Raw genomic sequence first — 15,498 nt, 5'->3', positions numbered from 1 at the left:
CTGACCACCAACCTGCCACTGACCACCAACCTGCCACTAACAACCACTGACCACCAACCTGCCACTAACCACCACTGACCACCAACCTGCCACTGACCACCAACCTGCCACTAACCACCACTGACCACCAACCTGCCACTAACCACCAACCTGCCACTGACCACCAACCTGCCAACCTGCCACTGACCACCAACCTGCCACTGACCACCAACCTGGCAACCTGCCACTGACCACCAACCTGCCACTGACCACCAACCTGCCACTGACAACCAACGTGCCAACCTGCCACTGACCACCAACCTGCCACTGACCACCAACCTGCCACTAACCACCAACCTGCCACTAACCACCAACCTGCCACTAACCACCAACCTGCCACTGACCACCAACCTGCCACTAACCACCAACCTGCCACTGACCACCAACCTGCCACTAACCACAAACCTGCCACTGACCACCAACCTGCCACTGACCACCAACCTGCCACTGACCACCAACCTGCCACTGACCACCAACCTGCCACTGACCACCAACCTGCCACTAACCACCAACCTGCCACTGACCACCAACCTGCCACTGACCACCAACCTGCCACTGACCAACCTGCCACTGACCACCAACCTGCCACTGACCACCGACCTGCCACGGACCACCAACCTGCCACTGACCACCAACCTGCCACTGACCACCAACCTGCCACGGACCACCAACCTGCCACTAACCACCAACCTGCCACTGACCACCAACCTGGCACTGACCACCAACCTGCCACTGACCACCAACCTGCCACTAACCACCAACCTGCCACTGACCACCAACCTGGCACTGACCACCAACCTGCCACTGACCACCAACCTGGCACTGACCACCAACCTGCCACTGACCACCACTGACCACCAACCTGCCACTAAACACCAACCTGCCACTGACCACCAACCTGCCACTGACCACCAACCTGCCACTGACCACCAACCTGGCACTGACCACCAACCTGCCACTGACCACCACTGACCACCAACCTGCCACTGACCAACCAACCTGCCACTGACCACCAACCTGCCACTGACCACCAACCTGCCACCGACCACCAACTTGCCACTGACCACCAACCTGCCACTGACCACCAGCTTGCCACTGACCACCAACCTGCCACTAACCACCACTGACCACCAACCTGCCACTAACCACCAACCTGCCACTGACCACCAACCTGCCACTGACCACCAACCTGCCACTGACAACCAACCTGCCACTGACCACCAACCTGCCACTGACAACCAACCAGCCACTAACCACCAACCTGCCACTGACCACCAACCTGCCACTGACAACCAACCTGCCACTGACCACCAACCTGCCACTGAACACCAACCTGCCACTGACCACCAACCTGCCACTGAACACCAACCTGCCACTGACCACCAACCTGCCACTGAACACCAACCTGCCACTGACCACCACTGACCACCAACCTGCCACTGACCACCAACCTGCCACTGCCACTAACCACCAACCTGCCACTAACACTTCTTGTTCCTGTCGAGAAGAAACCTTGTGTCTCCATATTTCAACTTGTAATGCTTTTTTAATGCCCTATTTCTTCATTATTCTAGTGTTAGACAAAAGTATCAAACACAGCCGATCAACAAGGTCACAGTGTGACATGTTCTGAGCTTGTAGTCTGCTATTTTTCTTTCTTGTTCTGTCTTTTTTCCCCCTTTTTTGTTTTAAGTGAAAGTGGTAAGTAACTGCACTTAGCCTGTGTTTTACAGGTCTGTTGGTTCATGGTACAGCATCATTCACCTCTGTACAATTAGAGCCCGTCCTTAAAGGGATTGTGACATTTAAAACACATTTTTGTAGATTTTTTGGCTTTTTTGGCTTTTCTTGACATCAATTTCACCAAATAAAAACGAAGTTTGAACATTCAGTGTATTCTCTGCTGTCTGGACTCTTGTGAATAATTATGCAAAAATGTCTCATCTGGTTGGACGGCAGAGATATACGTAGATCTCCGCTAAAACTCCGCCCCTCCCCTCTGCTCCCTGCCTAGTGCCTACCCTCTCTTCTCCGCTTCCTCATTGTCGACCGCAACTTTGTTTCTTTGTAATACTTACTAATAATGGCTTCTAGAGACAAATCAATCTGCTCTGTTGTTGGCTGTGTCAATCAACACAAGTCCTTACACTGGATACCAACTGGCCTAGATGACTCTTTTATTTTTGAAGACGTTCCTACCAAGTTGTCAAAGTAGCGCATCTTGGGTTGACAGGAAAGGGGGAATTACCGACATCTACAGGCTAAAATAATGTGTTTTTCCATGGCTTCTCAGGATGAACTTTACACATGCACAAAAACTCGTGTCAAGAAATACTGGAGTGGAGTTGAGTGTTCAAACTTTTTAGACACGTTTGAAGGACCATGGCCAAGACTTTTAATGTTTTGAAAATTATGTTATAAATCATGTCATAATACCTTTAAAGACAAGGCAGGTAAACTAAATAGACCTACAGATGTGCCATTCCAACTCTTCCCACTTTACTGATCTTTTCTTGAAGGTTTCTGAGAATGCATGTTTTCCCTGCAGGTTTAATTCACTGATTAGCCTAATGTTAATGCTACTGCTTTGCTACTGAAAATAAGTGTCTAGGAGAGGAACAATATCTATTCAGGATCATTTAAATATAACACAATGACATAATTATGCCCCCTTACTGAACTGTTCTGTTTCTGACAATGCACTGCATTCTACTGAATTGCCAATGGCAGGACATGTAGTTCTTAACCCATTCTGGGCGGGAACCCCTATTTGTATCTTACCCCCTCAGGCCGGGCACCCATATTTGGGTGCTGTACAGTATGTACAGTATTCAAAAATGTAAATATTTTGATGCTGCTATATAAATATTTGAAGTTTTTCAGAAACCTTAGGTCAGGATTTAGAGGCGTTTTTAGAATCGGCCTTAGGCCTAAATACAGCACATCCAAATCTCTCTGTCCAGCATCCTCTCCACAGTATTGTAAATAATCATGTTTGTACATCTGGAAATGTTTGTCTTTACTGCAGATAACCAGTTCAGATTAAAAAATAAATCCGGCACAGTGTTATGCATTTTTGCAATTAAGGAAATGATTGCCAGCTACAGTATTTCCACTATCTTCTTATGCTAAATTGAAACTTCTTGAGCTTTTGACAGGATAAACCAAACTGTTTCAGAAGCTGGTTGTTATCTAAGCACATTGTGCAGAGAACGGGGTAAGATGAACCACTTTTTGCTTAAGTTGTCCTGGAAGCAAGGCAAAATTAGATGGCAGTAAAATCTAATGATCTACCCATATTTCAGGATGTCTTCTATCAATTGAAATGATGAGTAAAAATCTATGACAAAGGGCCATGCAAATATGACCTTTTTTTTTAAAGTGGTCATGTGGCTCAACTTGCCCCAGGTAAGGGGTTAGTTGATACAAGTCGAGGGGCAAGTCGAACCACATGATATTTTAATGTTAAAAGCTTAAACAGATAATGTATTAACTTATCAATAATAATATAATAACAGTTTTCCCTTTAGCAAATATTCTTATTTATTTGTTTATTATTTAAACACTAAAGACAAATAAATAAAGTTTGTTATTCAGAACCTTATATTTGCAATATTGTTAATACAATATTGCAAACTTCTGTTAAATGAGTATGTACATGCAAATTAAAGGTCATTCAGTATAATTTGAGTAGCAAAGACTTAATAAAAAAATATGAATAGTGATTCCCATTGACTCAACTTACCCCCGGACATTGGCTCATCTTAGCCACTATTTTAGAAAACAATGACTAGAATAAGCTACTTCAGACAATTTAATTGCTAAATGATTCACATGGTTCTATCCATTGGCAAATCATCAACGTGTATGATATTACATTTTAGACCTAGGTACATTTTGCTTTGTATAGCAGTCATTTTACATGATGTGTCGACATTTTACTTTGACCGACAAAAACTGTTTTTTTGTGTAAAATAATGTTTTCTACTTTCCCCATGTGCTTCCCAACTTCACATAGCCAGGTGTAAATTATGGATGCTTACTAGATTTGGCAACACAGGTTTCTAGTTTTCTAGATAAAGGGGGTGTTTCAACTTGGACACTGGCTCATCTTACCCCGTTCTCCCCTATACATGATCTATCTAGTGAATTAAATAAGTGCAATACAGGCTGTCTTATAGGTAACTATCATGAATCACTTCATGTACGCTTATGACCTGGTCATTCTGAATGCACACAGTGGAGGGTTAAAAGCAGCTATTGGAAGTGTGATCAAATTATGGCCATGATCATGACATCATTTTTCTTGACAGTTCTGGTCCTGTCAGTGCATTTCTTTTAACCCTAGAACACTACACGGGTGATTTTCACCCGGACGATTATATTTTTGCAATTTTCATATTGCTGATGTCTGAGGTGGGTGGGTCTTTCAGTATACCTTCATGATGCTCAGTGACATCATAGAAGGTAGGTTTGTTTCCCTGCCCACATTCCTGGTTAACATTCCTGGACTTTTTATATTTTAATTAACTGGACCATTCTCACATGTCTTAGGAATGGGTAGACCAAAGGAGAAATTCCCAACTTAATTTCTATTTTTGTAAGGAATATTTAAAAACTATTATGCATGTTTTTAACAGATTTTGCCCCCCCCCCCCCCCATGATAGGCCCGCACCATCTATTTTTGTTGTTTTTGTGAAAAGTCATAATGGAATATTTAAGAAGAGTAGCTCAAGTTGCCATGCATGCAGTGGCGGCCTTATATATGTTTCAATCGTTTCAATTGAAGCCTCCCCATTTTGTTGGCAAGATTTAAAAATAACTAGAAAAAGTGCCCTTCTGGGCACAGGTCTCCACCAGGATTTCTTCCTCAGCCTAGTGGGAATATGCGTGCACAGTTTCATCGCAATCGGACGCTGCGTTGAGGAGTTGTGGCGATTTGTACAAAGCGGGCTACTCCTGAAAACTGTAGGAGCCAATCGTGGCCAATCAGGATGGAATATGAGAAATCAAAGAAACCTGTCTTGATCACATGACTATGGAGATCATGTGTACCGATTTGCGTGAAATTTGGATAAAATCTGAAGGAGTAATAATAGAAAATGTGTTTTACATATGTCGGCCTCCTGGTGGCGCTATAAAGAGCAGATGTGAAAAATTCCAGGCAAAGGTTTTTCCTTGGCCTCTAGGGAGTTGGCATACAAAGTTATCCACAGATCCGTGCAGTTAGAGGTAAAAACACTTTCCGGCCAGTTATAGCGCCACCTTGAGGCTGAGTTGAAATTGTTCATGTGGCATTTCGTCCTCGGCCTAGTGGGAATGTGCGTGCACAATTTCACGGATGTGTTCATGATTTGCAGCATTTTGTTTGAAACTGAGCACTCCTGTGAACTTTGGAAGCCAATCTTAACCAATCATGATGGAGTCTGAGAAATCTGAAAGACCGGTTTGGTTGAATGGCTCTAGAGAGACTGTGTACCAATTTGCGTGATGTTTGGACAAAATCTGTAGGTGTACTGTGCAAAAACTTGTTTTGCACAAAGCGGCCTCCTGGTGGCGCTATAACAGGCCGTTCTGGAAAGTTTGGGGCAGAGGTTCATCGTTGGCATCCAGGGAGTGTGTGTGCAAAATTTGGCATGGACCGGGTTAACGGTGCCGGAGATTAGCTGCTCACGGACACACGGACGGACACACGGACGGACACACACACGGACGGACGGACGGACGTAGTGCAAAACATACTCTCCCCCCATGCCTTCGGCCTGGTGGAGACAATAAAGCTGCGACTGTCTGCAGGGTTTATTTATCCTGCCTTCTGTTTGATTTATTTAACCTTCCAAGCCCACTATAGCATGTACTATACATCCTGCGTCTACTACATCCTGTAGTTCACTTAAGAAATAAATGTATTGTTAAGTAGCTTTTATTTTGAAGAGGAAGTTGTTTCGGTTGTAGCCAGCTGCCATGACAGTCTACTCGACTAGAAGTGCCGGGTGGTAGTGGAATAATAACAACAACATGCTTTTAGCCAAAGTTCATAAAAACCGCATGCGTCTTTGACTTAAACAATGTAGGCTAAACACTTTGGAATTACGTTAAACATGGTATATCCTCCGTGGCGGTGTCATGAACAGGTTATGAACAGGTTACAGTCTACAGGATTCTCATTCTGTTACTGTCACTGCCTGCAAGGATGGCCGCCGTGCCATTTATTATAAACTATCTAATTCATACGTGGGTCGTCGTGGGTCCACGTGGAGTTGTTGTTGTTGATCATGCGCCACGGTGCGCGGCGTGGAGAGGGCATCAGAGCGCAGAGCAACAGCCTAGTAATAGTATGGCATATTGTCTGTACTCTCTTTCTGTCCAGTCCTATGTGTATAGGCTGGCGATTGTGAGAGAGCTGTAAAGAGGATATTGTCTATGGTCAGTTCATGGTGTGTATCATTCTCGTTTAAAAAATGGGTTTTAATTGTCGGGTAACGGAAAACAACGGAAAATAATCTAACTTAAATATTCTAGCACTAGCAGCGCTGACAGTTGCGATTGCATCATTGCTGCCTATGCTGCCTTCAATTTATACCTTAAAGTAAAAAAAAAAGTTTAATCAAGCAAGCTGCTTTTGTGTATTTTCTACTTGGCTGGTTTATTTTTTAAATAATTATGAATTATTAAAATGACGTCATGAACGGGGCCTCCCGATCCTTAAGGCCGCCCCTGCATGCATGTATTGCTGTACTTCGATATATTTTGATGAGAAATATTTTGTATGGAATATTTTACATTGGGTAAAATATACCCGTGTTTAGTGATGGTGTAACAGAAAATATGTTTAGTGTTCTAGGGTTAAAGCATTCTGCACTCCCATGTACACAGAATTATTCTGGTGCAGTACCAGGTGATTGCCCAGAATGGCTTGTTGTTATTGCCCGTCCTATGAAAAAGCCAATTTCCATGTAGCATATCTAGTAGCCTAAAATGCGTAGCCTAGTAGTTCATTAGGAGTTAAAATTGATGATCGTGACAGTGTTGATGTCCATGGTGCTTAAGGACAGGTGTATTCAATCTGCACTGTGATCATATGGCAGGGTAGAAACAGCACAGGCTCTGCTTGCTTCTCCATAAAGATTGTTGTCCCCCTAAATTAAACCTGAGGATCCCCTAGGGCAGGGCTACTCAATTTAAGATGGCTCAGGGGCCTATTATTTTGAAACATTTACAAATGTATTTTGGAACATACTACACAAGTCACGACTAGTCTAAAGATGAAGGAAACACAGAGTAAAAAGCCACATTTCCATCTATGAGGCCAAACCTGTATGAACAAGAACATTGTGATGAAATTACAACAATTTACAATTTTGGCATTTATCAGACGCTCTTAATCCAGAGCGATTTACATTAAGCAAGAACAAAAAGCATTGCAATACATTACATACATAAAAAGTACGTAAACTAAGAACGTAACAGTGGAATATCTATATAATGGAACTATGCATGTATGCTCTATAGTGCTATGTCTACATGAACATGCTATAGGTCTACATAAAATGCTATCTATAGTCTACATAAAAAATGTCGTGGCTAGGGCAAGTGCTAAGTGCCATGAATCCATGATGGAGTCTGAAGAGGTGGGTTTTCAGACCACGGCGGAAGATTGGGAGTGCGGCTGCAGTTCTGATTGTAATGGGAAGTGCATTAGTTTTGGAGCCAGAAGAGTTTGGGACGTGTGGAGCGTTGTCCCGGCGTTTTTAGTTAATGTACTATCAGCTTCCCTGCGTTGGCTGATCTGAGCACTCGGGAGGGTTTGTAGGGTTCGATCAGACTTGCAAGATATGGGGGTGCCATACCTTTGGTTGCTTTGAATGCCAGCATCAGAGTTTTGGCTGGTTGAAGACCAAAATGAGGCTTCATTCACAAAATGTGAAGAGAAAATATAATGAACAGATTATCACAGGTGATAAAGTAAGTGGTTAATACTAAGTTGTCATCAGGCCATACAACTTTTTACAATACAATAACTAAAATCTTGTTGAATACCTACAGTCCAGTTCTGTTGGTCTGTTCCTTCGCTGACATCTATAGGTACCTTTCAAAGATCTAGTACATTACAGAATAGATATTTTGTATTTGTTTTTATTCTGTTTTTCCAGATAAGTTACTATGCTGGTTGTTCCTGTCTGAGCGACCGGACTCAGTTCCCATCCTTCTTCAGAACAATGCCAAGTTTTGTCTTCCAGGTGAACTTCTATAACAATAGATGTGTTGGTATCTAATAGTTCATGTTTCACAAACTGGAATACTCGAACCCATGGGGTGGGCAACATTGATGTAGGAGACACCACTATATTCCTACACTCACTCCAGAGGGCCGCTATATTTCTACACTCACTCCAGAGAGCCACTATAGTTCCACACTCACTCCAGAGGGCTACTATATTTCTACACTCACTCCAGAGGGCCACTATAGTTCCACACTCACTCAAGAGGGCCACTGTATTTCCACACTGACTACAGAGGGCCACTATATTTCTACAGACTCCTGAATTATTATTTGCTATTTTTGCTAAGGATTTGAGTATTTCAGGATTTGCTCATCCTGAAAAGTAGGCCTAACATTTTTATTTAATTTCATATTGCATTTATTTATACTTATGTTAACTTAAAATAAACATACTTAAATTCAAATGCATTGGACATAAAAAAGACAATTGAAATTATTTATAGTTTTTATTGTTCATAACAGTAGCAGTTGGTCACAACATACAATATCTCGCCTATGGGAGAAAATAAAAATGAGGGGGTACAATCTTTTTTAGTTTTTTCCCTAGAGGACAACCTCCTACCTCCCACCCACCCCGCACCCGACAATGACACAATTGAAATTGTAATGATGCTACTAATATTGACCATTATAGACAGGGCTGCACATAAGTGGTGCGCCAGTGCGCATGCGTCGTCAAAATAAAAAATGCGCTGTCAATCAAGCGCCGGGAAGCACTTCTGCGTACCAACAGCTGGGGCCGCCCAGAATGATTATTATGGCCAGAATACCCACTAAATTCTGTGGCGAGAGCATTTCCCACCGACTGCCACTCAATGTGGCTACTGGCCAATCACAGCACGTCTTGCGAGAGTGCACTGGCCATTGTGGCCAATCACAGCGCGCCCTTACTCAAACGAGGGAGGATTCCAAATCCATGCGTGCTGCTTCCTGCTTGCTACTGGGAGGAGGACAGGAGTTTACTACGGACTCGGAGAAAAAGTTATCTGACACATTGTTCTTACAGTATTACAGTCAAACTGTTGTCAAAATGTCCAAGAAGCAAGCGCCATTAAGTAACTATTTTGGTGTTCCAGCACCACCACCTCCAAAGAAACGCCAAACGGAACCACCACCTGAACCGCACAGAAAACGTGTGTTTACGGAAAAGTGGTTGGATGTCGCCTGGCTCCAAACTAATGCTGAGCGCAGCGAGATGTGGTGCAAAATATGTCGTGACTCGTGAGCATCCCAATCTGGCCGATAAAAACTGCACCTTTTATACAGGGACAAATAATTTCAGTCACCCAGCTTTTATCGTAAAGTCAGGTATTGTACATTATTTATTTTGCACCGAGGAGCCATGCGTGTCTGACTGTCTGACTATGTTGACTGTGTACATCGCCTCGGCTAAAAGGGAAGCCTGACGTATGCTTCGCCGTATGACGTGTCATATATTAAACAAATAGTTGATCAGCAAGCTCACAACGTGTCGCGGCTCCGCAACACGTTGTGAGCTTGTAGATCGGCTTTAAATAAAAAATAAAAATAAGTATCTAAATATTGCTTTGATGCTCATATTATCCTTAGGATAATATGAGTTTGTGCTTGAAATGTACTGTAATTCTGCAAACTGTTAATAAATATTTCAATCAATCAAAGGAAGTTTGTATTAGAATATGCATATAGGGCTGGAATACACATGGACCTATAGCTGCAATTTGCAACTCTCCATTGACTCCCCAGTCCCCACTCATCCAATAAAAATCGTTTTCCTATAAGTTATTCATGCTTCCCTCTCTTATCCAACTGGCGAGATGGGTCGCCACATTTTAGGAGCACCAAGTAACTCCTCCAGGTGCTCCTCTGAGTACTAGACCAAAAAAGTTGTGTGCAGCCCTGATTATATAATTAAAGCGGGTCATGTTTGCATGTTTGGAATTGTAACAGCTGAAATCAATAATATAACAGTATTCCAATATTAACCTGCAGGCCACATGAGTGAACACGGGGCCGCATGTCGCCCCTGGGCCGCCGTTTGCCCATGTACTGTATGATCTAACCTAAGTACATTTCCGTCCATTCTTCATCCACTCAGGTGCGAGCTATGCTCCATACTATGAGGTGGTTCGAGTGGACCTGGGTAGGACTGTTGTTCAGTGATGATGATGCTGGCCATGACGCCGCCGGATTGTTCCAGTCTGGCCTGGACCAGTCTGGTCTGGGTTGTGTGGCTTATTCAGAGGCTCTGCCCTTCCACAATGACCTGGATAAACTCCAGAGGATCGTCACTGTGATGAAGACGTCCACAGCTCGGGTGGTCATTATCTTTGGATACGGGCCCTATATGTATAATGTCTTGGATGAGGTTTGTGTTACGATACATCTGTGGAGGATGTTAATTTAGGGATTCGTAATTAGAAGAATCTAAAATGAGAATGTATTGAAAGAAAGACATGCCTTTCATTTATTTCGAAACGAACAGGTGGTTAAGCAGAATGTGACAGGTCTGCTATGGATCTTACCTGCCACTTCAGGATGGTGGGAAGATCCCAGTCATCTCCTGTCTCCTCACTACCTGCCATACCTCAGAGGCACCCTGGGTTTTGCCATTCGTCGTGGAGAGATACCAGGTTTGAAGGACTTCTTGTTAAAAATACGTCCTGACAATGACCATGAGGATAACATAGTAAGTATTTGTTTAATTGTATGTCTATAGTTACATGTCTCATTGAATTGAATATTGAGACACAGGACCACAATGGACACAAGCCCTTAGGACATTTTGTGTTATCCTTTTTGCACCACTGTAGTATTTGCAAACTGTGAATGAAGTGAATAATCAAAAGGCCTACATTAATCAATTGATTGTATTTAAAGTTATTCTTATGAATTAATTGTGTTCTTTCAGGTGAGGCAGTTTTGGAAACGCACATTTCAGTGTAAATTTGCACCCCTTCCACCAGAGTGGGTGGACGCTGGTGGAAGGGTGTGTACTGGACAAGAGGACCTGGGAACGGCAGAAACTAAATTTTTTGATGTGTCTGACCTCAGGGGAGAGTATAATATATACAAGGCTGTGTATGCTCTGGCCCACGCCCTCCATGACATGCTGCAGTGTGTGCCAGGAAGAGGGCCTTTCCCTGGGCACAGCTGTGCCAGTTTGCAGACAATACAGCCATGGCAGGTGGGATATTAATTCAGTTAACCTGTAGGATTATTTTTATTTATTGATTATTTGCACATTTAAAAACACATTTGAAACAACAACATATTATTGGGTTGTGCAGGTGAGACTTAGAAAACAGTATAGTTTATAACAGTTTATAAAGTTAATCTCACCATATTTAAAATAAATCATAACAATCAAAACATTCAAACGTGAATTATTTGGCAACATTCATAATATAACAATGGATAGATGCACAGTATAAATGAAAAAAATACATTTTAGTAGAAAATAATGTAGGCTATGTGTAGTGTGTAGGTGTCACGGTGTGAATCAAGAGGGTTAGGACCCAAACACAGGACAAAGGCAGAGAGGCAGAGCAGTCGAAATTGCAGGCGGTTTATGCACCAAAATCCATACACGAGGAGAACACAAGGAGTAACAAGAACACTGGGAGTCAAAGTACTAGGAGTTCACTAGGAGCATAACACTAGTGACGTACAACAATGATCTGACAAAGAACTGAAAAATCAGGGGAGTATAAATACACATGGAAAACAGGGCACAGGTGAACATTAAGTTCTAATAATCAACACTGGGATAGGCTGGAGAACTAACAGGACAAGGAGGAAACAGAGAGACAAAACGTAGTACAAAATAAGAGTACACAAGTGCAAAGGAAACTGCAACTGGAACTAAGGTCACATTCTCACCTAATACTTCGGTAGACTCAGAACCGTATGGGCGGGGAAAGGGGATTCTTGCATATTTAATTGGCTGCGGTTTGCCTTCACACTGTCATTCGCAGCAATTGGAAACGCAGCAGGGGGGACCTTTATCAATGTGTTCCGTTCATAAACTATAGCCTACACAGGGACCCCCCCCCCCCCCCTCTCTCTCTCTCTCTCTCTCTCTCTACGCACGCAGCCGCCACACACTGTTCTTTTGGGCATGGAGGCACAGCGCTGCATGAGCGCACTGATATAACTCCCCAGTCCCACACAGTGACAGCACTCCATGTTTACGGCACGCACAGACATTAGAATATTATGTAGGCTATAATACACTGCAGTGTTTTTATGTGTTTTCTTAAGCAATTGATTAATGTACACGTCCTCATTTCGATCAGGGCTTCAGTCTCCTTATTCGACCACGTCTATCCACAGTAACGGGACATCTTTGCGCTGCGTAAAATATGCCTTAACCGTCTCCAACTGTGTTCAGCTCCTCACCCGCCACATTATGTTTGTTTCATTTCCTTTATTTACTGCGGATTGCATTCACACCTGCACCGAATCGTAGTCAAGTGCGATTCGAAGCGAAGCGAAACCCACGTTTTTGGGCGGAGTAAAATGCGGTTATTTGCTGCGCATTAGGATTCGAATGAGCCTTCACACCTGCCAAACGAAGCGCACTTTCTGACAATGCGCAGCAGGATTCGTTTTAATCGCAGCAAAGCTCTCTGGTATGAATGCGACCTAAGACACAAGGAAAACAATATAACAAAATCCTAGGAAAATAGTAAGGTAATTAAAGCACTAACTAAATACAGAACGTGTTACGGAACGTGCTGCAGGCCTTGAGAGGCGACGCCTCTCAAGTATAGGGGGCAGGTGGTAATTACATGTTCTTCTGAATGTGGTATTTTAAATAGTCTTCCTCACTCCTAATGCTCAACAAATGTGGGTGACATTATGGATATGGTTTTGTTGAAAAGCAATGCATAATGTAAAGGGTAGAGCACATGTTTTAGTAATGAGGCTGGTGGCGGAAGATAGCAACTCAGCAACAGGAACACCCCTTGCACAATGCTTAAATCCCCAAATAGTGTGTAGCGTGACTTGGGCACATAATAGGACCCTTAAGTATGTTTTTAACTTCTCTTGCTCTTCATGATTCTGCTCATCACCATTTCTAGCTTCTCTATTACCTGGAAAAGGTCAACTTCACCACATCTGGTGGTGATCGTGTATACTTTGATGAGAATGGTGATGCTTTACCAATCTTCGATGTATTGAACTGGGCGTGGCTCCCTGATGGAAGCAGAAAGATTCACAACGTAGGTGTGGTCAAGATGACAGCCTCCGGAGATGAAGAACTCACCCTCGATGAAGACAGAATCTTCTGGAACTTTCAATCCACAAAAGTAATTTCAGCTTTCTAAAATGTTTAATTGAGCTCATGATGTGAATGAAATGTATAGTTAAACTAATCATTGTCACGTTCCTCTGCAGCCTCCTCGTTCGGTGTGCAGTGAGAGCTGTTCTCCTGGAACCCGTGTGGCCAGAAGGAAAGGAGAACCTGTCTGCTGCTACGACTGCATTGCTTGTTCTGAGAGAGAGAGTTCAGCAATGAGACAGGTAGGGTTACATAATGTAGCTACAGTATATGTACAGAAGGTTATAAGAAGATACGTGTCTGTCCCTTTAATCTTGTCCTATTTGTTAGACTCTACAGAGTGCACCATGTGTCCAGAGGACTTCTGGTCCAGTCCCCAGCGTGACCACTGTGTCCCTAAGAGCATTGAGTTCCTGTCCTACCATGAGGCCCTGGGGATCTCCTTAACAACCATCTCATTGCTAGGAACATTTGTCTGTGCTATTGTCCTGGGGATCTTTGTTTATCATAAAGACACGCCAATGGTCCGCGCCAACAACTCAGAACTCAGCTTCCAACTCTTGCTTTCACTCATACTATGTTTCTTGTGCTCACTCTTGTTCATTGGTCGTCCCAGACTCTGGACTTGTCAGCTGAGGCATGCAATATTTGGGATCAGCTTTGTGCTGTGTGTCTCCTGCATCCTGGTAAAGACTATGGTGGTGCTGGCTGTGTTCAAGGCTTCCAAGTCTGGTGGTACAGACATCATTAAGTGGTTTGGTCCTATGCAGCAGAGAGGAACAGTTCTGATTCTTACTTCAATCCAGGCAATAATCTGCACAGCCTGGCTTGTGTCTGCCTCACCAACTCCTCATAAAAACACACAATACTATTCTGAAAAGATAGTCTATGAGTGCAATGTTGGATCAACAGTTGGTTTTGCGGTGTTACTAGGTTATATTGGCTTACTAGCACTCCTCAGTTTCCTCCTAGCATTCATGGTAAGGAATCTTCCAGACAACTTCAATGAAGCTAAGTTAATTACTTTCAGCATGTTGATCTTCTGTGCCGTATGGATAGCCTTCATACCAGCATATATCAGTTCTCCAGGCAAATATGCAGATGTAGTGGAGGTGTTTGCTATTTTAGCATCTAGTTTGGGCATTTTGGTGGCTCTGTTTGGACCAAAGTGTTATATAATCATTTTGAAACCTGAGAGAAACACTAAGAAGTCCATCATGGGTCATGGCACCAAGACGTAGAATCAGACATTTTTAAACAATTAACTGCTTGTGACGGAACGTTCCGCCAGTTGGAATCCAACCGGCAACTGCTATTGGCCTAAAGTTCCGTCTGATAAGCTTAATTATTGATACCAAACCGGATCGCTGATTTCTTCTTTTTTGCTTGGCCTTTCCTTCTTTAGTGATCCTATACCGGATTGCGCATCCTCGCTGCCGTTCACCTCCCTTTATACAGGCTGACTAAAAAAAAGCATGGAATACAGATGATATTACAATACGTGTATTGGATATATATATATATATATATATATATATATATATATATATATATATATTGCTGATAACCTTGTTAGTAATGGTCTGTTTTCTACCATATTAAACTACATCTAGTCACACTTCCACTTAGCCAACCATAGACAACAGTCATACTTCAGCTGGGCCAACCATAGCCAACAGTCATACTTCCACTGAGCCAACCATAGCCAACAGTCGGACTTCCACTGAGCCAACCATAGCCAACAGTCGGTCTTCCACTGCGCCAACCATAGCCAACAGTCATACTTCCCCTGGTTTCGAACACGGGCACCGTCAACTCAGCATATGAGTAGCACGGCTTGGGTGTGGCAAGTCGTGCGATTGCCACATATTTCGGCAGTTGACCAATTTCACCATAACACTGTGTGAC

At 43.2% G+C, this 15,498-nt stretch overlaps 1 protein-coding gene across 1 annotated transcript; it reads left to right on the top strand.

Annotated features, from left to right (window-relative positions):
- Positions 1-10,410: 10,410 nt before the first annotated feature.
- LOC310860083 (extracellular calcium-sensing receptor-like) lies at positions 10,411-14,831 on the top strand (the record flags this gene model as incomplete). Its single annotated transcript, XM_083766846.1, has 4 exons — positions 10,411-10,671; positions 11,215-11,490; positions 13,391-13,618; positions 13,707-14,831. 4 exons carry the CDS (start codon positions 10,411-10,413, stop codon positions 14,829-14,831), a joined length of 1,890 nt encoding a protein of 629 aa, XP_083622972.1.
- Between the last annotated feature and the right edge of the window lie 667 nt (positions 14,832-15,498).

The sequence above is a fragment of the Protomyctophum parallelum genome (genome assembly GCF_964188405.1).
Source record: "Protomyctophum parallelum genome assembly, chromosome: 6".
Lineage (NCBI taxonomy): Eukaryota > Metazoa > Chordata > Actinopteri > Myctophiformes > Myctophidae > Protomyctophum > Protomyctophum parallelum.
This window is presented reverse-complemented; position numbering and strand designations above follow the sequence as displayed.